Source organism: Arachis duranensis, chromosome 10 (genome assembly GCF_000817695.3).
Source record: "Arachis duranensis cultivar V14167 chromosome 10, aradu.V14167.gnm2.J7QH, whole genome shotgun sequence".
Taxonomy (NCBI): domain Eukaryota; kingdom Viridiplantae; phylum Streptophyta; class Magnoliopsida; order Fabales; family Fabaceae; genus Arachis; species Arachis duranensis.
Window position 1 is genome coordinate 65,206,296 of NC_029781.3, and position 22,652 is coordinate 65,228,947.

The window sequence follows — 22,652 nt, forward strand, 5'->3', positions numbered from 1 at the left end:
GCAAGCCGAGGCTGCTAACCGAGTTATATTGTAGGCAATAAAGAAAAAGCTCGATAATGCAAAGGGAGAATAGGCAGAACTAATCCCAGAAATATTGTGGAGCTACAACACAACAGTACAAACCACCATGGGTGAAACACCATTCAAACTCTTCTATGGATTAGAAGCATTAATCCCCGTAGAGGTCGGAATTCCCACATTGAGAACCGAGCTATACAATGACCAGAACAACATAAACGCAAGGAACACTGAGCTCGATCTGGCTAAAGAAGACAGGGAAATCCAGCCATCAAACAAAGGGCTAAAAAACAAATGGCTGAGAGAAAACACAATTCACAGGTAATACCGAGGACTTTTTCCGAAGGAGACCTAGTACTCAGATGAATAGATGAAGCCAGGCGACCTCCTTTGCTTGGAAAGCTCGCCGCAAATTGGGAAGGACCATTCTGAGTAGTTAAAGTGCTTGGAATGGGGGCTTACCAGCTCCAAACACTATAAGGCAACCCAATACCAGGAAATTGGAATATTTCCTCTCTAAAGATGTATAGATCCTAACTTGTACAAATTCGCGAATGAAGGTACTCTTTTTTCCTCTTAGAGCTTTTTTCCCAAAAAAGAATATTTTGCCTAAGGTGGGTTTTAATGAGGCCGGACGCCCAATAGATTGAATCTAACAATTAACAAACTATTCAAATCTGCAATCAACAATTCTAGTTTCATGCAAAAACTACAACTACACAAAAACATAAAACCCTACTTCTCTTGCATAAGTCGCAAATACAAATTGCCAAAAGCAAACAATATCAATATCCAAACGACCAAACAAAGGTCGGCACCAAAAGAAACAAATCCAAGATCAAACCGATCAAGTCTAACATCCAAAAAGAAATAAAACTACCAGTCACAAGATTAATTACAAAAGCAAATGCTAAAAACTAAGCAGGCAGAATATTCTCGCCATGATCCTCTACAGTACCATCCATGATGAGTGGATATTTTATACGCTTTTTGGGGGTAATTTCATGTAGATTCTAGTGTGTTGTAGTTAGTTTTCAATGTATTTTTATTAGTTTTTAAGCAAAATTCATATTTCTGGACTTTACTATGAGTTTGTGTATTTTTCTGTGATTTCAGGTATTTTCTGGCTGAAATTGAGGGAGCTGAGCAAAAATCTGATTTAGACTGAAAAAGGACTGCTGATATTGTTGGATTCTGACCTCCCTACACTCGGAATGGATTTTTTGGAGCTACAGAAGTCCAATTGGCGCGCTCTCAATTGGGTTGGAAAGTAGACATCTAGGCTTTCTAGCAATATATAATAGTCTATACTTTGCACGAAGATAGATGATGTAAACTGGCGTTTAACGCCAGTTCCATGTTGTAGTCTGGTGTTCAGCGCCAGAAATAGGTTGCAAGTTAGAGTTCAATGCCAGAAATAAGTTACAACCTGGCGTTCAACTCCAGAAACAGCTCAGGCATGTGAGAAACTTAAGTCTCAGCCCCAGAACACACCAAGTGGGCCCCAGAAATAAATTTATGCACTATCCATCTTAGTTTACTCATTTTCTATAAACCTAGGCTACTAGTTTAGTATTTAAACAACTTTTAGAGACTTATTTTGTATCTCATGACATTTTTAGATCTGAATTTTGTACCTTTTGATGGCATGAGTCTCTAAACTCCGTTGTTGGGGGTGAGGAGCTCTGTAGTGTCTCGATGACTTAATGCAATTATTTCTGTTTTCCATTCAAATACACTTGTTCCTATCTAAGATGTTCATTCGCGCTTCACTATGAAGAAGGTGATGATCCGTGACACTCATCACCTTCCTCAATCCATGAACGTGTGCTTGACAACCACCTCCGTTCTGCATTAGATTGAATGAGTATCTCTTAGATTCCTTAATCAGAATCTTCGTGGTATAAGCTAGAATCCATTGGTAGCATCCTTGAGAATCCGGAAAGTCTAAACCTTGTCTGTGGTATTCCGAGTAGGATTCTGGGATTGGATGACTGTGACGAGCTTCAAATTCGTGAGTGTTGGACGTAGTGACAGACGCAAAAGGATCAAGGGATCTTATTCCGACATGATCGAGAACTGACAGGTTGTGACAGAGCATTTGGACCATTTTCACTGAGAGGATGGGAAGTAGCCATTGACAATAGTGATGCTCTACATACATCTTGCCATGGAAGGAGCCTTGCATTTATGAAAGTGAGAAAGCATTATGTTACAGGAATTCAGAAGACAAAGCATCTCCAAAACTCCAACATATTCTCCATTACTACATAATAAGTATTATTTAATCCATGCTCTCTTGTTTATTTGCAAGTCAATTGATAACTATAATTGGTATCCTGACTAAGATAAATAAGATAACCATAGCTTGCTTCAAGCCAACAATCTTCGTGGGATTCGACCCTTACTCACGTAAGGTATTACTTAGACGATCCAATGCACTTGCTGGTTAGTTGTGCGGATTGCAAAAGTGTGATTGCAATTTCGTGCACCAAGTTTTTGGCGTTGTTGTCGGGGATTGTTTGAGTTTGAACAACTGACAGTGAATCTTGTTGCTTAGATTAGGAAAATTTTATCTTTTTGGTTTAGAGTCACTATAATTGCATTTTCTATTATTCCTTTTTAAAATTTTTTCTTCAAAAAAAAATATTTTTCTTTATTAATTGTTAGTTTTTCGTGAGTTTAGTGTCTTGTTGTAAGTTTGGTGTCAATTGCATGCTTGTCTTTGTCTTTCAATTTTCGAATTGCATGCTCTTTATTTTTCCTCGATCTTCAAATTGTTCTTGTCAATTTTTCTTGTTTAATCTTTGGTTTTTCCTATTCTCTATGTTTTTCGTGTTTTCCTTGTGCATTTTCAAAATATTTATTTTTAGTTATAAAAAATACCTCTTTAAAACACATTACATTTATAGCCCAATTGGCTAGAGCGTTGGTTTATGTTCTTGGTAATTGGGCATCTTCTTTTTAAAATCTTTTTCAAAAATAATTTTTCTTTGATTGAATCTTGTGCCAAACTTTAAGTTTGGTGTTCTCTTGTTAATTTTCTTTAATTTTCGAAAGTTTAATTTGGTTTTTAAAAAAATTTTAAGTTTAGTGTTCTTTCTTTTGTTCTTGTTGTTCTTGTGAATTTTCAAAGTGTTCTTGAGTCTTCTTTGTATTTTGATCTTAAAATTTTTTAAGTTTGGTGTCCCTTGGTGTTTTTCCTCCAAAATTTTCGAAAAACAAGGAGCATTAGATCTAAAAATTTTTAAGCCTTGTGTCTTTTGTGTGTTTTTCTCTTTCATCATAAAATTCAAAAAATAAAAAATATATTTTCCTTTAATTTCTCATAATTTTCGAATTACTTGGGTTGACTTGGTCAAAATTTTTCAAATCATCATCTCCCTTTCTCCATCATGGACCTAAGTGGAAATAAACAGTCCAGAAGGACTCTGGGGTCATATGCTAACCCCACTACTGTTTCATACGGGAGTAGTATCTGTATACCCTCCATCGGAGTCAGTAGCTTTGAGTTGAACCCTCAGCTCATTATCATGGTGCAACAAAGTTGCCAGTATTTCGGTCTTCCACAGGAAGAACCTACAGAGTTTCTGGCACAATTTTTACAAATTGCTGACACAGTACATGATAAGGAAGTAGATCAGGATGTCTACAGATTGTTACTGTTTCCATTTACTGTAAAAGACCAAGGTAAGAGGTGGTTAAATAACCAACCTAAGGACAGCATAAAGACATGGAAACAGCTGTCAAAAAATTCCGAAATCACTATTTTCCTCCAAAATGGATGACACAGCTAAGGCTAAGCATCCAAGGCTTCAAACAAGGAGATAATGAATCCCTTTATGATGCCTGGGAGAGAAACAGAGAGATGCTAAGAAAATGCCCCTTTAAAATATTTTCAGAGTGGGTGCACTTAGACATCTTTTATTATGGGCATACAGAGAAAGCTCAGATTTCTCTAGACCACACATCTGGTGGATCAATACACATGAGAAAGACAATTGAAGAAACTCAAGAGCTCATTGATACAGTTGCTAGAAATCAGCATCTGTATTTAAGCAGTGAACCTTCCATGAAAGAAGAGGCTAAAACAGTAACTGCTGAACTAAGTCCTGCAGAACAAGTTACTGAATTTAATCAACAATTATATTTTCTAACAAAACAGCTAGCCGAATTCAAGGAGATATTGCAAGAAACAAGAATGGCTAATATGAATATGGAAGTGCAATTGAAGCAAACAGAACAGCAGTTATCAAAACAAATAACAGAAGAATGCCAAGTAGTTCAATTAAGAAGTGGAAAAATATTAAATACCTCACTTCAAGGCAGCAGAAAGCCAAGAAATGAACATAATGCTATCCAAAATCCCTCTGAGGACAGTCAAAGCCTAGAGAGGAATAATTCTAGCGCTCAAACGCCAGAAAATGGGTGGAAAGATGGCGTTGAATGCATAACCCATACTCAGTCCTGGCGTCCAACGCCAGAAATAAGCAAGGAACTGGCATTGAACGCCCAAAGGAAGCTTAGTTCTGGCATTCAGACGCCAAAAACAAGTAAGGAGTTGGCGTCTAACGTCACTCCAACTTCCACCCCTGGTATTCAAACACCAGTGGGGATCAGACACATACAAGTGCTGATAGCAACTCCTCTAAGAAGGCTTCTCAACCCACGGCTGTAGGCAATAAACCTGTAGCAACTAAAGTTGAGGAATACAAAGCCAAAATGCCTTATCCTTAGAAACTCCGCCAAGAGGAACAGGATAAGCAATTTGCCCGCTTTGCAGACTATCTCAGGACTCTTGAGATAAAAATTCTGTTTGCAGAGGTACTTGAGCAAATACCCTCTTATGCTAAGTTCATGAAAGAGATCTTAAGTCATAAGAAGGATTGGAGGGAAACTGAGAAAGTTTACCTCACTAAAGAATGCAGTGCAATCATTGTGAAAAGCTTACCTGAGAAGCTTAAAGATTCGGGAAGCTTTATGATACCATGTACATTAGAAGGTACCTGTACCAAACAAGCTCTATGTGATCTTGGGGCAAGTATTAACCTAATACCTGTAGCTACTATCAAAAAGCTTAGGTTGACTGATGAAGTTAAACCAACCCGGATATGTCTCCAACTTGCTGATGGCTCCATTAAATACCCATCAGGCGTAATTGAAGACATGATTGTCAAGGTTGGGCCATTTGCCTTTCTCACTGACTTTGTGGTGCTGGAAATGGAGGAGTACAAGAGTGCAACTCTCATTCTAGGAAGACCTTTCCTAGCAACTGGACGAACCCTCATTGACGTCCAAAAAGGGGAAGTGACCCTGAGAGTCAATGAGGACGAGTTTAACTTGAATGTTGTCAAAGCTATGCAGCATCCAGACACCCCAAACGACTGCATGAGCATTGATATTATTGACTCTCTGGTAAAAGAGGTCAATATAACTGAAAGCCTTGAATCAGAGCTAGAGGATATCTTTAAAGATGCTCAGCCTGATCTGGAGGAACCAGAGAGAATAATAGAACCTCTGAAAATCCCTCAGGAAGAGGAAAAACCTCCCAAACCCGAGCTTAAACTATTACCACCATCCCTGAAATATGTATTTTTGGGAGAAGGTGATACCTTCCCTGTAATCATAAGCTCTACCTTAGAGCCACAGGAAGAGGAAGCACTAATTCAAGTGCTAAGGACACACAAGACAGCTCTTGGGTGGTCCATCAGTAATCTTAAGGGCATTAGTCCAGCCAGATGCATGCACAAGATCCTATTGAAGGGTGATGCCAAGCCAGTGGTTCAACCACAGAGGCGGCTGAATCCAGCCATGAAGGAGATGGTGCAGAACGAGGTCACTAAATTACTAGAGGCTAGGATTATTTATCCTATTTTTGATAGTCCCTGGGTAAGCCCTGTCCAAGTCGTCCCCAATAAGGGTGGCATGACAGTGGTTCATAATAAAAAAATGAACTGGTTCCTACAAGAACAGTTACAGGGTGGCGTATGTGTATTGATTATAGAAGGCTCAATACAGCTACCAGAAAGGATCATTTTCCTTTATCATTCATAGACCAGATGCTAGAAAGACTAGCAGGTCATGAATACTGCTGCTTCCCGGATGGATATTCAGGTTATAATCAAATTGCAGTAGATCCTCAAGATCAAGAGAAAACAACATTCATATGTCCATCTGGAGTATTTGCATACAGAAGAATGCCATTTGGTCTGTGCAATGCACCTGCAACCTTTCAAAGGTGCATGCTCTCTATTTTCTCTGATATGGTGAAAAAATTTCTGGAAGTCTTCATGGATGACTTTTCAGTGTTTGGAGACTCATTTAGCTCCTGTCTTGACCATCTAGCACTTGTTCCAAAGAAATACTAAGAGACTAACCTTGTTTTAAATTGGGAGAAATGTCACTTTATGGTGACTGAAGGAATTGTCCTTGGGCATAAAATTTTGAACAAGGGAATAGAGGTGGATCAAGCTAAGGTAGAGGTAATTGAAAAATTATCACTACCTGCCAATGTTAAGGCAATCAGAAGCTTTTCTGGGGCATGCAGGATTCTATAGGAGGTTTATAAAAGATTTTTCAAAAATCGCCAAACTTCTGAGTAATCTACTAGCTGCTGACACATCATTTATCTTTGATAAGGAGTGTCTGCAGGCATTTGAGACTCTGAAAGCTAAGCTGGTCACAGCACCAGTCATCTCTACACCAGACTGGAGATTACCATTTGAACTGATGTGTGATGCCAGTGACCATGCCATTGGTGCAGTATTGGGACAAAGGCATGACAAGCTTCTGCACGTCATTTACTATGCCAGTCGTATTTTAAATGACGCACAGAAAAACTACACAACCACAGAAAAATAGTTACTTGCAGTGGTTTATGCCGTTGACAAGTTTAGATCCTATTTAGTAGGATCAAAAGTGATTGTGTACACTGACCATGCTGCTCTTAAATATCTACTCACGAAGCAGGATTCAAAACCCAGACTCATCAGATGGGTGTTGCTTCTACAAGAGTTTGATATAGAAATAAGAGATAGAAAAGGGACAGAGAACCAAGTAGCAGATCACCTGTCCCGAATAGAACCAGTAGAAGGGACGTCCCCCCCTCTTATTGAGATCTTTGAAAATTTTTTAGATGAGCAACTCTTTGCCATCCAGGAAGTGCCATGGTTTGCAGACATTGCAAACTACAAAGCAGTGAGATACATTCCCAAAGAGTACAGTAGGCAGCAATCAAAGAAATTGATTACTGATGTAAAGTACTATCTTTGGGATGAACCATATCTCTTCAAGAGATGTGCAGACGGAGTAATCCGTAGATGTGTGCCTAAAGAAGAAGCACAGAAGATCCTCTGGCACTGCCTGGATCACAGTATGGAGGACATTTTGGAAGTGAGCGAACAACCATAAGAGTTCTCCAATGTGGCTTCTACTGGCCTACTCTCTATAAAGACTCCCGAGTGTTTGTACTTAATTGTGACAGTTGCCAAAGATCTGACAATCTGCCTCACAGTTATGCCATGCCTCAACAAGGGATCTTGGAGATTGAATTGTTTGATGTATGGGGCATTGACTTCATGGGGCCTTTGCCACCATCATACTCAAACACTTATATTCTGGTGGCAGTGAATTATGTATCCAAATGGGTGGAAGCTATTGCAACCCCCACTAATGATACTAAGACAGTGCTGAAATTCCTCCAGAAACACATCTTCAGCAGATTTGGTATCCCTAGAGTACTAATCAGTGATGGGGGCACTCATTTCTGCAATAAACAGCTTTACTCTACTTTGGTTCGATATGGAGTTAGCCACAGGGTGGTCACTCCATATCATCCACAGACAAATGAGCAAGCTGAAGTCTCTAATAGAGAACTTAAAAGAATCCTAGAATGGACTGTGATTAACCGTAGAAGGGATTGGGCAAGAAGCTTGCATGATGCTCTGTGGGCATACAGAACAGCATTCAAGACTCCTATAGGGACCTCTCCATACCAGCTTGTGTATAGAAAATCCTGTCACTTTCCAGTGGAAGTGGAACATAAGGCCTACTGGGCAACCAGATTCCTAAACCTTGATTCCAAGTTAGTTGGAGAAAAACGATTGCTCCAGTTAAATGAGCTAGAGGAGTTCTGACTCAATGCTTTCGAGAATGCAAAAATTTACAAAGAGAAAGCAAAAAGATGGCATGATAAGAAACTGTCATCCAGAGTCTTTGAGACAGGGCAGAAAGTTCTGCTGTTTAATTCTAGGCTCAGATTATTTCCCGAAAAATTGAAATCCCGGTGGAAAGGTCCATATGTGATTACAAGTGTATCACCATATGATGTGTACCCGCTATACACGGAACCAAGATCATAACAAAGTCCGACCTTAAAGCCTGGGAACAAAAGAACCATAACGAAAATCATTGACTAAACACGCTTGTGAGTCAGCATCATCTCGCGACCGTTAGCCACAATAATAGAACCCACTACCCAAACCTAATCACACTTCTGCACAAACCAAAGATATCGGAACAGACATATCACACGTCTATAAAACCGAACTGAACACCCTATGAAAACCCAGGTCACATAACTCTTTTCAATTTTATTATTTTCATCTCTCATTGCTCACTCACTTACTTGAGCGTCGGAGTCCTTTTTGTAGGTGCTCCCGCCGCCGTGTTCCAGAGCATCGAGGTTCACTTGCAACAATTCCTGAGCGACATCATGCTCAACTCAAGGACCGTGCAACTGTTCGGGAAGGTTCATCGACCTCGGCACTCCTTGGACAGAACACAATGCATAGCAGAATTTTTAAAATATATGTGATGAATGTATTAGATATTTAAAATAAATCATAATATGAATATATTAATCACACCAACAATGCTGCACACATATCACAACCTTAAATTAAATGATATTAGAATATCATTAAGGAAAAAGAGAAAACTTACATACTTATAGGATTTTCAATGCATGACTACCTCATATGAGCTGCACAACAATAACTTGAATTTTTCATATAACTTCTATGAATCAAACTTTACTAACACAATTGATAATTCTCAACAATTTGCACAAGATTATTTTGAAAATTCAACTTCCTACCATTCTTTTTTTTGAGTTGTCTATCACTCTCACATCACAACCTAAACACATAGAACCTAGATCCTATGCTGAGGCTATCAATAACAAGATATGACAGAATACAATCAATGTAGAACTTGCTGTCTTACAAAAAAATCAGACTTGGTCAGTTACCACATTGTCCAATGAAAAGAGATCAGTAGGATGTAAATAGGTGTTTGAGCTTAAATTAAACTCTGATGGGAGTATAAATAGACATAAAGCCAAACTAGTTGCTCAAGAATTCACTCAAACTGCTGGAGTGGATTATTTTAAAACCTTCAGCCCGGTTGTCAAGATGAGCACTATTTGATATTTTGGTGATATTGTGGTAGGAAGAATGTCCCACTCAATCTGAAAATCTTGTACCTATGTAACCCTCGATCCGTTACTATTTCAAATTAGCGTGAGGTCATAACTTGTCAAGTATATCTCTTTCTATCTGGGAATCAACTGTATCCTCGTCTACTTCATCAAACGACCAACCCAACATCACAGAATCAATGCCATCTTTATCAGACATTCTTGCCATCAAAGCTTCACTGCCGTTCACCACATTCTTCAATTCGGCAATGGAAATTGATTGCTGTGGAATGAAGAGAGTGCGATGAACAAGAAGAAGATATGAAGTTTATGATTTGGGGATTTAGGGTTAAATATAAAAGGAGGACCAACTTGGATACAAATTGAAAATTGGCCAGCTCATATAGCTATTGAACCCCTCCAGCGTGGCAAACAGAAGCCACATCAGCGTTCCGGTGATGACTCATCACTAGAAATATGTTCAGGGATCACTTTGAGTATTCGGAGCTCTATTTGGAGGATTATAATAGGAAAATCGGGATCTTGAGGATTACATTGAGTATTTACGCGAATATCAGGACGTATTTACTCAAAATAAGTGATATGCATGCTGATATGGCAACGCTTTGAAACAGGATACTGCTATAGTCACTGAAGCAATCTGGAAATGTCTGAGCTATTGATGCGGCTTCCTTTGACCAAATTTACTTTCACTGGGAATGGAACAGCAACGGCTAGGAGATACAAGCATGTGTGTTTATGTGCTACTGCTAACAGAGGATAAGCAAAGGATTGTTGTCAAGAATGGGAAGGATGCGTTGGATATATGTCGCGTTGTTAATGGGATGTGGCAGACGAGTGGCGGGTGGGGAAGAATTGAGAGGGATGGTGCTGTTGATGCTATGCTTAGATATGCTGATTCTGGGTTAACCACTTTTGATATGGCTGATATATGTATGCAACTCGGTGCTGTTGATTGGTTGATCATGTTAATTTGGATTTTGATCAATCGATCATTATAGATGTTATGGATGTGAATTCTCCAAACATCTGGTGCTTTTTGTGATGAGGACTCTTTTTTTCTCATGTTGGTGTTCTTTGGATTTTGCAGATGGGCCTGCTGAAGATCTATATGGCATTTTCATTAACCGAGTTCGTCATGGGCGTCCACCAGAATTCTTGGAGAAGGTCAGAGGGTAAGTTTGTTATGTGACTTGATATTCTACTCCCAAGTCCTTTTTGGCTTGAAGAAAGCACAAATTGAGTTTTGTATTTGGCTAGTGTATTATGTTTCATTATATGCATCCTACTATACAATGGTATATTGGCGATTCAATAAACGAAGGTATCATTGTCTTAGTCATTTTATCACTTATTGCAGTCTCACTAAATAGGTACCGCCACCAGTTAAGATGACAAGAAGCTTTGTCAGTGACAGCATTAATGTTTCTAGGAAGAGAATGGATGTGGATTCCTTGGACATGCTTCAGTTTCATTGGTATTTAATCTTTTCTCAAGTGACTTTCTGAGTTCTGACTACCACTCAGTGTGCTAGATTGTTCATTTTACAATTCTTAAATTGAGGCAGACTCAGCCATCAACATTTTCTGACGTGAAGGGTCATCTATCTATCTTTATATTCTGTTGTTGAAATGAGTAATTCATTCTTATTATCTAAATGTATTACTCTATCTCTATTGTCTTTAGGTGGGACTATTCAAATCCTGGCTACCTTGATGCACTAAAACACCTCACAGATTTGAAAGATGAAGGTTAGTTTTGTTTCTGAGCTGCGGTTAATGGTCCTTTAGTAAGTTCATATCACATGATTTGATCAAACTACTTCAGTTAGCTCTGTACAGGTAGGATCAAGACAGTGGCTTTGACAAATTTTAATACAGAGAGATTACAAATTATTCTAGAAAATGACATTCCTGTTGTAAGCAATCAGGTAAATCCAAGTGCATTTTTGTTTTTTTTTTTTTCTCGTTTATTCTAATAGTTTGATGGTGCGCGATTCTCAGTGTTACTTCACTTCAGGTGCAACATTCGATTGTTGATATGCGTCCACAACAGAGAATGGCGGAGCTTTGTCAGCTAGACAGTTTTTCAAAGATCACTGTTTCCCTAAGGAAACGCAAATGTATTTCCTACTGATATACCTTTGCGTGTCCCCAGAATTGAGATTTACTTATAATTGTTTGTTGTGTTTTGCCCTGCAAATTTTGTAGGATAAACCTTTAGCATCAATATATGGTGTTGAAGGTGTAGAGGTGTAGAGGTGTGGAGTGAGGAGCATTCATCTTTTGTTGCCAGTGTGTTTGGCTTTATACTGTATGCTGTATTTCTGATGCTCTAGACCACCTGTCACAGAAAAGGGTTCTTTACTACCCCTCCCCCCCCCTTTTTTTCATTTTTTTGTTCTTTTTTCTTTTTACTGACTAAGATATTTCCTTACAGGAAAATCAGCAGAGTCTGGTTCCTTTAAGAGAAGTCTTTTAAGACCAACTTCTTCCAAATCTCCTGTTCTAAGTGCTAGTGCTTTTGAAAGCAGAGACGGATCAGATGATGATGATAATTTGGGAGACTGTGTTAAACTTGATACAACATATCTGCGTACAAGTGGCAATGTTGTAAGTTTGTTATGCACTTTTTGCCATTGTGTTTAGCATTTATTTATACTCTATATAGAAGAAAGTTTTCTGTTTATAGGATAAGAATCCTTGTCCTATATTACACCACGTGATGTAGGACAATTACTACATATTTTTGCTTCTCCCTTGGTTGGAATTACCTTCTTTTTTCCTGTTACTCTTTAACTAGACTTCAATTCTCAGACGATGTAATGTTCAATGTCTGCTAAAGTAAAGCGTTTGGATGTTAAAATGTATGCAGGGGCCAGAAGGTAAAAACCCATATGAGTCTTTACCTGATCATGTTAATGCCAATGGAGAGCAAATGGCAATTGCAGCTTCAAGTATGACCAGATCACATAGTGTTTGTGGTGATCTGCATGGTGTGCAGCCTAAACCAATAGCAGCTGACATCCTGAGGAAGGAATCAGAACAAGAAGTTTTTGCTCGACTGAAATCACTCCTCTTGGTATGAAATATTGCTTATTATCTTGAGTGTGATAAATTACTTTAAGTGGGTTTTCTTATGGAATTTATATAACCCTATAGCAAATTATAATGATTTTTTATTGCTGTTTAGAGTCTCCATCACCTGATGAAGTTGAAGCCTATGTGGTTCTTCAAGAATGCCTTGAAATGAGAAAAAGATATGTTTTTAAGGAAGCTATTGCTTCATGGGAGAAAGAAATTATATCTAACCCAGATCCATTCTTTTACACCCCTGAAGGAAAGTCTGAGATGAGTTCTTTCCATTTTTATTATTTTCTAGATTTCCACATGTGAAACTTGATATCCTAGTTTATGTCCTCTGATTAAATGAGCATTATCTCTTGTCCTATAGCATTACTTTGAAATGCAAGATGGGGTTATTTATGTATATCCAGATAGAGACGGTAAGTAGCTAAGGAGAGTAACTTTCTTTCATGTAATATATATATTTTTTTTTAAAAATGATTTTACCACTCTAGCTGGTATTCTTAAGCGTTCCTGCTTACAAATTGCAGACAAAGATGAGCTTTTCCCTGTTGCCGATGCAACTACATTTTTCACTGATCTTCGTCAAATACTTCAAGTCATAGCAGCAGGGTATATCAGAACTTTATGCCATCATCGGCTTAATCTTCTAGAACAAGTAAGAGCATCTTGAACATGCTGGATATAACTAATAAAGTGTATTTAAATTGAAGATTGGAATCATGTGGTTGTTTGACATTTTTCTTTGCATTTTGCATGCAGAAATTCAATCTTCATTTGATGCTAAATGCTGAGAGGGAATTTCTTGCTCAAAAAATTTGCTCCACATCGAGACTTCTATAATGTTAGGAAAGTTGATACACATGTCCATCACTCAGCATGCATGAATCAGAAACATCTTTTAAGGTTCATAAAATCAAAGCTGAGGAAAGAGCCTGATGAGGTGATGTTCAGATCTCTTTGTCATCCTGTTGTAACATGATTTTCCTTAAGGCTAAATAGATAAATCATAAATCAAGCAACTTTTTTCTTTGGAACAATCTATGTTACCATGATAGTACATCTCTCTTGATAACCTCATTCAAAGCCTTCTTAAGTTTTTTTTCCCCCTTACCAGTGGTATATTTTCCATCCGATATACTCTCATAACTAGATGCTCTGCTGGTCTTCTCCCCACATATCCAAACCATCTAAGGCGAGTTCCACCCTCTTTCAACAATAGGCACCACTTTTTCTTTCTCTTTCATGTCCTTATTTTTTATTCTATCAATTCAAGTATGGCTACTCATCCAACACTCTGTTTGTGTCCTCATTTCTTAATCCGTATAAGCATCTTCATTTCGGTCATACTAAGCTTATGTTTGTGTCCACCTTTTATCATCCAACACTCTGTTTCATACAATGTAGCTGGTTTAATGGGAATGTGATAAAATTTACATTTAAGTTTTAAAGGTACATTTTTGTTGCATATGAAGCCCAAAACACACTTCTGTTTTGACTAACACGTTTGAATCTTACAGTGTACATGATCCTTTATTTCTCCATTGTCATAAGTAATACAATTAAGATACTTAAATCTCTTGATATGTGATATGAAGTAAATTTTTCTACAAACAGAGAAATTTGGATTGAGTATTGAATAACTTTTTAGTATGCTAATTCAACATATGAATGGGATAGATAATACTGCTGCAATACTTGCGACATTCAGGATACTTAAAATGATCAACTGATTATCATCATTGCAGAAGTCAATACCAAATGCCTTTTATTACACCATTTTGATTATTAATATCTTGTGAATTGTTTTTTAGAAAGATTATGACTCTGAATAATCTTAACTTGTCCAGGTTGTAATATTTAGACATGGGACATATCTGACCTTAAAAGAAGTTTTTGAGAGTTTGGATTAGACTGGGTAAGATCTTATTCTGTAGTTTCTATTATTATCATAATTTATTACTGAAGTTGGTAGCATTAAGCTTCTGTAAGTTAATCTGATTTTTGAACATATGTTTTACAGATATGACCTCAATGTTGACCTTTTGGACGTCCACGCAGACAACAGTACATTTCATCGTTTTGACAAGTTCAATCTTAAATAGAATCCTTGTGGTCAAAGTACGCTCAAGGAGATATTCCTAAAGCAGGATAATCTCATTCAAGGTAACTTCCTTTCAGAATTATACATTTATTTTAGTGTTTAGGGTTTAGTATTATACATTTTGAAGTCCTGTGTAATTCACTTATTTATTTACTTATAACTAGTCACAATGGCAGAAAACCTATTGGCTTTTTGGAGTCTCTTTGCTTGTTACATTCTACTTCAAATAAGGATTTTATATAACATGCTAAAATAAAGTTCATCTGACAACAGTTGCTGTACAGAAAAGGAAAAAAACCCTCATGTGCTGCGAAACATTGAAACTTGTTAGTAGCTGTCTAATTTCACCAAGCCATATCATACAAAATTGGATAAAAAAAAGTTGGTTAGATGCTAGTTGAATGAGTTTCAAGAATATATTTTCAAGCCTACTTGATCTATATTAATTTGCTTTATTTTGGTTGTTGAACTTATTATGTTGGTTTTATAAGAGCTATATCTACTTGCAGTTTTAGATTGTTGTCAAAAGCAATCCTACCTATGGATTAAGAATTAGTTCAAGAAGGAAATAAGAATGTCTTGCAAAGTAATAACATGGGGCTATTGACAAAATGTTTCGGCATTCATGCTGGAGTTTATTATTATGATCTGTGGTGATTGATTCAGTTTTATCATCTTTACTTACAAGCGCCCAAACTATTGTCTTGCATTAAATAGGTTGTTTCCTTGGAGAGCTGACAAAGCAAGTGTTTTTTGATCTCGCTGCCAGTAAATATCAGGTGCTTTCCCATATCCTGTCATGTTACAACCTAAAACAACATATAAAATTCTAAAATTCAAGTAGAACACTTCATTTATTTATTTAATTTTGAATTAATTTAATTTTGAATTAATTTAATTTAAACTCTTTTAGGTATTGGTTTCCTAGGTGCTTTTCCTCAGGTATTAAAATCAACATGGACAAGTTTCTTACTATGCTATTTTGTATATAGTTTTTGTAAACTTGGCTTTGCTATAAGCATGTAGGTTTGCTTTTTTCAATTTTTTCCATGAAAAGGCAGGTGACCAACTGAGCATAGTTGGTTTTTTTTTTTTTCCTGCTTTTTTCCTATGTGTGTCCAGTGTCCTAATATTTTTTAAATACAACTTTGATTATTTTATATTAAGGAAAGGTCTACTTAAATTTATTTTTTCTATTATTATTGGCCAATCTGTTTAAATTAAGTCTTTAGCATTTTTATTCATGACATTTTTCTTTTCAAATTATAATTCTGGCTCTTAATTTTTGTGAACTAGCAGCAGCTGGATGAAGCATCCTTTCTTATTCTTATTTATTTAAAAAATAGAATTTTGTATTTTTTGGTTTTATGATGATTTCCCATTTTCCCATGTAGCGGGATGAGTTTTTTTTTTTTGTTGATATTTATTTTCCATTTCTTTATCATTGTTTTGTTAGGCTTATTCCCTCCTAGATGCTTGTTAACGTATGTCTTTCCTTACCTAATTTATTTGCAGATGGCTGAATATAGAATATCAATATATGGTAGGAAGCAAAGTGAATGGGACCAATTAGCTAGTTGGATAGTGAATAATGATCTGTACAGTGAGAATGTTGTTTGGTTAATTCAGGTATTTTCTAGCTTTTTTATTTGCTTAAATCACAGATCAGTTTTTATCACAATTTATAATGAGGATTTGTTTTTAGTTTCACTTAGTTTTCATGCATTAATTCATACCGTCTGATTTGCTCATTTTCAATATCATAGCTTTCAGCTCCATATCATAATTTTTTTTCATGTTTTTTTACTGTTTTCTAATTTAGATTATGAGTTTGAGTAAAATATTTTCTGGCTTAATTTGCACACTGATTGTAATGTTGTCATTTGTCTATTGATATATTTGTTATAAAATCTGTCTTGCAGCATCCAAGGTTGTACAATGTGTACAAGGAAATGGGAATTGTTACCTCATTCCAGAACATGCTTAACCATATCTTTATTCCTCCTTTGAGGTTACTGTTGATCCTGATTCACATCTCAGCTTCATGTTTTCTTAAAACAGGTTTGTTTCTCATCTACACTTTCAATTGACTTTTGGAGTAAACATCTATTGCTCCTCCAAGGGCACAAGTGTCATTAGTTTGATTTGATCCTCTAATTTCAAAATAGTTCTTCATGTCATTTTAAACATTAAATCGGTTGCTTTGAGTGACCAGTACTTGTCATTGGACCAATTTTACAATAGCTGTTCATTCCCTTAAGATTATAACTTAATGCCTGCTGATTTAGGTCTGTATTTTGTTACCTGTTCGCTAATTAAATATCAGAGGAATGTGGATGTTTTGAACCATGCATTGTACAAGTTGACCTCAGTCATCTTTGCTCTTGTACTATATATTAATCATTTGGTTATTTATTTATTTACATTTATAGGTGGCTGGTTGGATTTGGTGGATGATGAAAGCAAACCTGAAAGACAGCCAACAAAACACATGGCCAACCTGCCCAATGCACTAATGTATTCAACCCAGTATTTTCATACTATGCGGATTACTACTATGCTAATCTTTACACCTTAAACAAGGTATATAGTTTTTATCCACAACTGTAGTCTGTAGGTTTTAGTATCAATTTTTGGTGCTTAGGTAGCACTCACTCTTATTATTAGAGCATAGATCCATTTTTACAACGAGTACTTTTTTTTGTTAATATTTGTATTATTTAGCCCACGTATTGCCCTTCAACTGGTTACTTAGTTGTGAACTTGAGATATTTATACTGACTAAATTTTATTGGAATTTTTTTATCAGATTGGACTGGCAATGTCTCCCCTGAGCAATAACTCCCTATTCTTAGATTACCACAGGAACCCTTTTCCAATGTTTCTTCTTATGAGGTTTGAATGTTTCACTTTCTATTGATGATCCGCTCCAAATTCATTTAACAAAGGAACCATTGGTTGAAGAGTACAGAGTTAAGGGTTTAGGGTTTAGGGTTTAATCCTGTGCTCTTCAATCAATGGTTCCTTTGTTAAATGAATTTGGAGCGGATCATCAGTAAAAAGTTTCCCCAAGGATACACCTTTGCGTGTCCCCAGAATTCCAAGGTGGGATACTGATACTTCATCTTACTTCCCTTACTCTTTCTTTCCTTTCTGAAGTTATGTGATTTCTTAGTTTTATTCTGTTTATTTATGGAGACCTGTCTACAAACAGAAAATATTCTCATTTTCTTCGTCTTTCTTTTCTTTTATACTGAAACTTTCATCCATTCACCTAAAACAAAAATACCAGCTTTCAGAATACTGTCTCGTATTGTTTTCCTGACATCGTGTGAACTTTCTGTAAATAATACATAATAAACGCAAGCCATTTTGAACCTTCAAAATTGGTCTACACACTGCAACATTATCAATTGAACACCAAATAATTTACCACAATATAGCTCAACTCACTGAGTCACTGCTCAATCAACAATCAGCGTCAATAAAGCTCACCAAAATCATCACATAATAATGACCATTCAGAAGTTCCATCGTAGTAGCCATACCTACGCGGAGAGTCTGCAGTCGCGGCAGCCCCGCCGGAATCCCCTCAACATGAAACACTCCGTTCCGCTTCTACTCTCCATCCACGCCGCCGCCACGTCCGGAAGCGACGCCGAGCTCCATCGATAACCTCCGCCTCCCTTCCTTCTCGCACCACCGCGCCTCTTCTTCAAATGCTAGTAGCAACCATCCTATCCCAATAGCGTATATTTGGATCTCAATATGAAATCATCTTTCTTGCAAGACCCGTTCGGATAAGGGAAAATTCCAGAGATTGCTTCAAAGTAAGATTGTTGCATTAACCCTCTTCTAAACCTTGGCGGAGGGGTTGAGAGGAAAAGGAAATCCAAATCCCACTCCTCTCACTCCCCATTTTTTAAGAAAAAGGTCCCGCGCCCTAAGAAGGGGCCCTCTCTGATAAGGAAGGAAACAAAAAATTCTCTATTTTATGATAATCCGATCTGATGGTTGTTCTCCACCATTCACAAGGATATAGGGACTTTATATCTCATCTTCGATGCCATTGCTGAAGTGATGGACAAATGCTTCTCAATATTGATTCTTATGCAATTAGCACAACCTGGCGATCAAATTCTTGGTGGGAATCATCAACTTTATAGTGTTTCAATAACGGCTCACGCTTTTATAATGAATTTTTTTTTTATGGTTATGCCTGCCGGCAATGATAAATGAATCTAGTAATTCTGTAATTGGTCTGTTTTGATTTTTATAGGTGTACATGACATAGCATTTTCAAGGTTAAACAATATTTCATTCTAGTTGTTGCCACCAAGTCTCTTGCTCCTATTAAGGTCGGCCTTAGTAGAAATGGGTAGCAGCACTGGATGGACAATCTATCCGCCTTTAAGTGGTATTACCAGCCATTTTAGAGCGTTTCATTCATTTTAGGCTCTATAAATTTGATAACATGTGTGGACCTGGAATGACTATGCATAGATCACCCGTATTTGTGTGGTCCGTTCCAGTAACAACATTTCCACTGTTATTATCACTTTCAGTACTAGCAGGGGCTATTACAATGTTAAATGACCGATAGAAACTTTAATACAACCTTTTCTGATTCCGCAGGAGGAGGGACTCCATATTATAGCAGCATCTCTTTCGGTTCTTCGGTCATCCAGAGGTGTATATTCCCATCTCCTGGATCCGGTAGCATAAGTCATGTCTGTTTCTACTTTTTTAAAAACTGGTCTTTGGATATCTAGGCATGGTTTATGCCATGATATTTTTTTGGACTTGATTAATGCCATGATCCGTATAGGTGTTTTCAGATTTCTTGTTTGGGCTCATCATACATTTACTGTGGGCTCCTTTGATACACATGCCTACTTCACTGCAGGTACCATGATCATATCTGTCCCCACAGGAACGAAAATCTTTAGTTGGATCGCTACCATGGGGGGGCTCGATACAACATCAAACACTCATGTTATTTGACCAGAGTTCATCTTTTTATTCACCATAGGAAGACTTCCTGGGGGTAGTCCCGGCTAAGTCTAAACTGAACATTTCCATTATGTATTTTCTATGGGAGCTATTTTTGCTTTATTTGCAGGACTTCACTATTTGGTAGGTAAAATCTTTGGTCAGACATATCTTGAAACTTTAGGTAAATCTATTTTTGAATCACTTTTTTCCGGATGAATCCAATCCTCTTTCCCACGCATTTCTTTGGACTTTCGGGTATGCCGCATCACATTTCAGATTATCCATATGCCTACGCTGGATGGAATGCCCTTAGTAGTTTTGGCTCTTATATATCCGTAGCTAGGATTCGTTGTTTGTTCATAGTAGTAACAATCACTTTAAGCAATGGAAACAACATAACAAAGGCAAACATTCCTTGGGCTGTTGAACAAAATTCAACCACACTAGAATGGCCGATACAAAGTCCTCCAGCTTTTCATACTTATAGAGAACTTCCAGCTATGTAAAGTAAAAGAAAATGTCGCCAACTGCTACTAAGAACCTAACAGAACTTCTCAAAATTTGGGTTCCAACGAACAGCAGTTGAGGACTAACTTCGACCTAATTTTAGAGTTAAGAAAGCAAGCTAAGTTCAGAATGGCTACTCACCAACGGGATGGCAACATATTACTAGGCCAGAGTGCCATATTGAAATTGTATCAAGCTGAGCCGGAGCAGCTCCTACTATGACTGGACAGCAATGGACTCTTTCTCAAGACCCTAACCCTTGCAATTATTTCAAAAATAATTCTGCCAAAATCTAACTACAAAATGAACTGTCACAATTTGGAATATATGAAGTCATAAGTTGCTCATTGCTGGTTTAACACGGATGGTCTAACATAAGATTCACGTTAAACGAAGAAAAACCCGAAATACTCGCAGAATATCTAAGTATATGCCCTACAGAATTATCTCTAAAAGACCAATAAAGCAAACTGGTACAGAAATATTTTCCATTAAAACAATTTAAACCAACACCCCAAATATAAATATGACTGATTCTGGGGCAGTAAAACCAGAGAACCTCGGCGTTTGGGGGGAATATCAAGCACTTCCTGATAGCACCTGCATAAAATAAATATATTAAATAATTAATGCTTCTGAATTAATATACATAAATGTAAAGCAAAATAGAGGCAGACACCTGGGCACAGTTGGGAAGACACCATAAATACAGGTTAAATGAATACACGCAAACAGGAATCTACACCCCATACTAAAATCTTTTAGTTCAAAATCTTTAAATACCTGGTGTGGTGATGCAGATCGCGATCGTGATCTTGGCCTACATAATTCAATAAATAATAGTTCAGGAACATAACAGTTCAACAATATTACACCATCTGACCCAAATAGCAACCCAAAATCATACTAAACAATACTATAATTTGTATACCTTGAAGCCTTGATTGGGGATGCGGATCTGGATCTAGAACGTGACCTAGACAGAGATCGCTCCAATGATCTACTGCAGAATGAAACCGTAGCACTTTCCATAAGTAAAAGAAATGTATAACTAAAAGAACAATAACACAAAATAGGGACAACACCTTCTATCCCTCTTAGGACTTCTACTCCTGCTGGGGCTTCTGCTGCGGCTCCTTGAACGACTACCCTCATACTTCCTCACCTATAATAGCAGCCAAAATTATCATGGAAAAATCACTCATTTATGCTGTAAAAAGGGGGGAAGTGGGAAAGGGAGAGAGGTGTGGGTCTGGGAAGATCATTTATTGAAAAAGCGACAGAGACAAAAGATCGCTTGTAAAATGAATCAAAACAGGTAGAAATTGTTAAGTTTGACAAGCTCAGCTGAAATAAACACGCCCATAAATTACAAAAATTGTTCTACATGTGAAACACACACAGCTGAGAAATTGTACAAATGTCAGCAGTTACCCGAATATAAGCTCTTGCCCAAGGGTTTCTAAACTCAGTATCATCCAGTTTCCGAATCTGTGAAATAGAATATAAGTTAGAAAACAGAATTTGGTAGCAATCTTGGTATCATTCATATATTAAACTTCATGTCTCAAAACTTACAGCATATTTCATGTCATCATAATTAGTGTAATCAACAATGCCAAAAGTCCCTAAACAGAAAAGTGATATAAATTAGTTAAATAGAGAAGTATCTAGCAAGAAATGGATCAGCATATTGGAGAAGGAGAAAGAGGGAAAGACCATAGCTATTCCAAAATTAAAAGTTTAAGTATCATAAGCTTGATAATTGTTATTGGCACAGCTTATGCTTAAAGATGTACAGTGTTGCAATGGAGACATGTAAAATCAATAAAATTAGTGCAAGACATCACAAGTTCACAACTGTATCACAGTGAAAAATCAAAGAGATGTATGTACCTTCGCTATCACGGGAAACCTCAGCAAAGCATACATCACCAGCTTTTCGCATATGATCCTGATAGCATATCCGAAACATGGTTAATGGGAGAACGGTGAAATAAGCAGTAGTTAAATGCTAAGTATGAATATTGTAAGACCTTCAAATCTTGCCAGGATGCAGAAGAGGGAAGTCCACGAACAATAACTGCACATAAATTTAAAAAAAAAAACAACTCAGGTCAAGTGTATACAATTTAAAACAAAGAAAACTTCATGAACTAAGGCTGATCTGTAACTTATGCAATGCAGCTAACTCGTAAATCATGAAGCATATAAAGCAAAGAAAACACAAATTTTTCAAAATGTAAAACCCATGCCAACACAGGTCAGGGTCATTGAAAATGGTAATATCATTATATGTATTTCAATTGTATGCTAAATTGGTAAGGAATCTGAATATGGGAAGGGGGTAGGGAGCCAGGGAGGCATTTAGCATGTGCTTCAGATCCTTGCATATCAAGGATGTAAATTCTCTTAACAGACACACCTCGGTATTCAGAATGGCGTGATACCCCAAAACGGCCCCCACCACCACCACCACCACCGCCACCTCCACCACCATAGC

General features: G+C 37.2%; 3 protein-coding genes and 2 pseudogenes across 3 annotated transcripts in view; 4 read left to right on the forward strand and 1 right to left on the reverse strand.

Annotated features, from left to right (window-relative positions):
- Positions 1 to 10,075: 10,075 nt before the first annotated feature.
- LOC107469876 (uncharacterized) lies at positions 10,076 to 11,411 on the forward strand. The gene is made up of 4 exons (XM_052254904.1): positions 10,076 to 10,390; positions 10,548 to 10,632; positions 10,818 to 10,934; positions 11,144 to 11,411. The coding sequence occupies exons 1-3, from the start codon at positions 10,156 to 10,158 to the stop codon at positions 10,828 to 10,830; spliced, it is 333 nt and encodes a 110-aa protein (XP_052110864.1). The 5' UTR covers positions 10,076 to 10,155; the 3' UTR covers positions 10,831 to 10,934; positions 11,144 to 11,411.
- On the forward strand, positions 10,849 to 17,567 carry LOC107469858 (AMP deaminase-like; annotated as a pseudogene).
- A 593-nt stretch (positions 17,568 to 18,160) lies between these two features.
- On the forward strand, positions 18,161 to 20,168 carry LOC127742955 (cytochrome c oxidase subunit 1-like; annotated as a pseudogene).
- LOC127742956 (cytochrome c oxidase subunit 1-like) lies at positions 19,463 to 20,148 on the forward strand. Its single transcript, XM_052255636.1, has 3 exons — positions 19,463 to 19,553; positions 19,770 to 19,823; positions 19,919 to 20,148. Exons 1-3 carry the CDS (start codon positions 19,463 to 19,465, stop codon positions 20,146 to 20,148), a joined length of 375 nt encoding a protein of 124 aa, XP_052111596.1.
- Positions 20,169 to 20,442: 274 nt separating the features above from the next.
- The window catches only part of LOC107469877 (serine/arginine-rich splicing factor SR34A), a gene marked incomplete in the record, with an annotated part of 4,220 nt that continues 2,010 nt past the window's right edge, over positions 20,443 to 22,652 (reverse strand). The window contains 9 exon segments of the mRNA XM_016089256.3: positions 20,443 to 20,749; positions 20,933 to 20,969; positions 21,081 to 21,152; positions 21,235 to 21,314; positions 21,584 to 21,640; positions 21,728 to 21,777; positions 22,046 to 22,103; positions 22,186 to 22,232; positions 22,575 to 22,652. Of these exon segments, the coding sequence (XP_015944742.1) occupies positions 20,729 to 20,749; positions 20,933 to 20,969; positions 21,081 to 21,152; positions 21,235 to 21,314; positions 21,584 to 21,640; positions 21,728 to 21,777; positions 22,046 to 22,103; positions 22,186 to 22,232; positions 22,575 to 22,652 (500 nt within the window).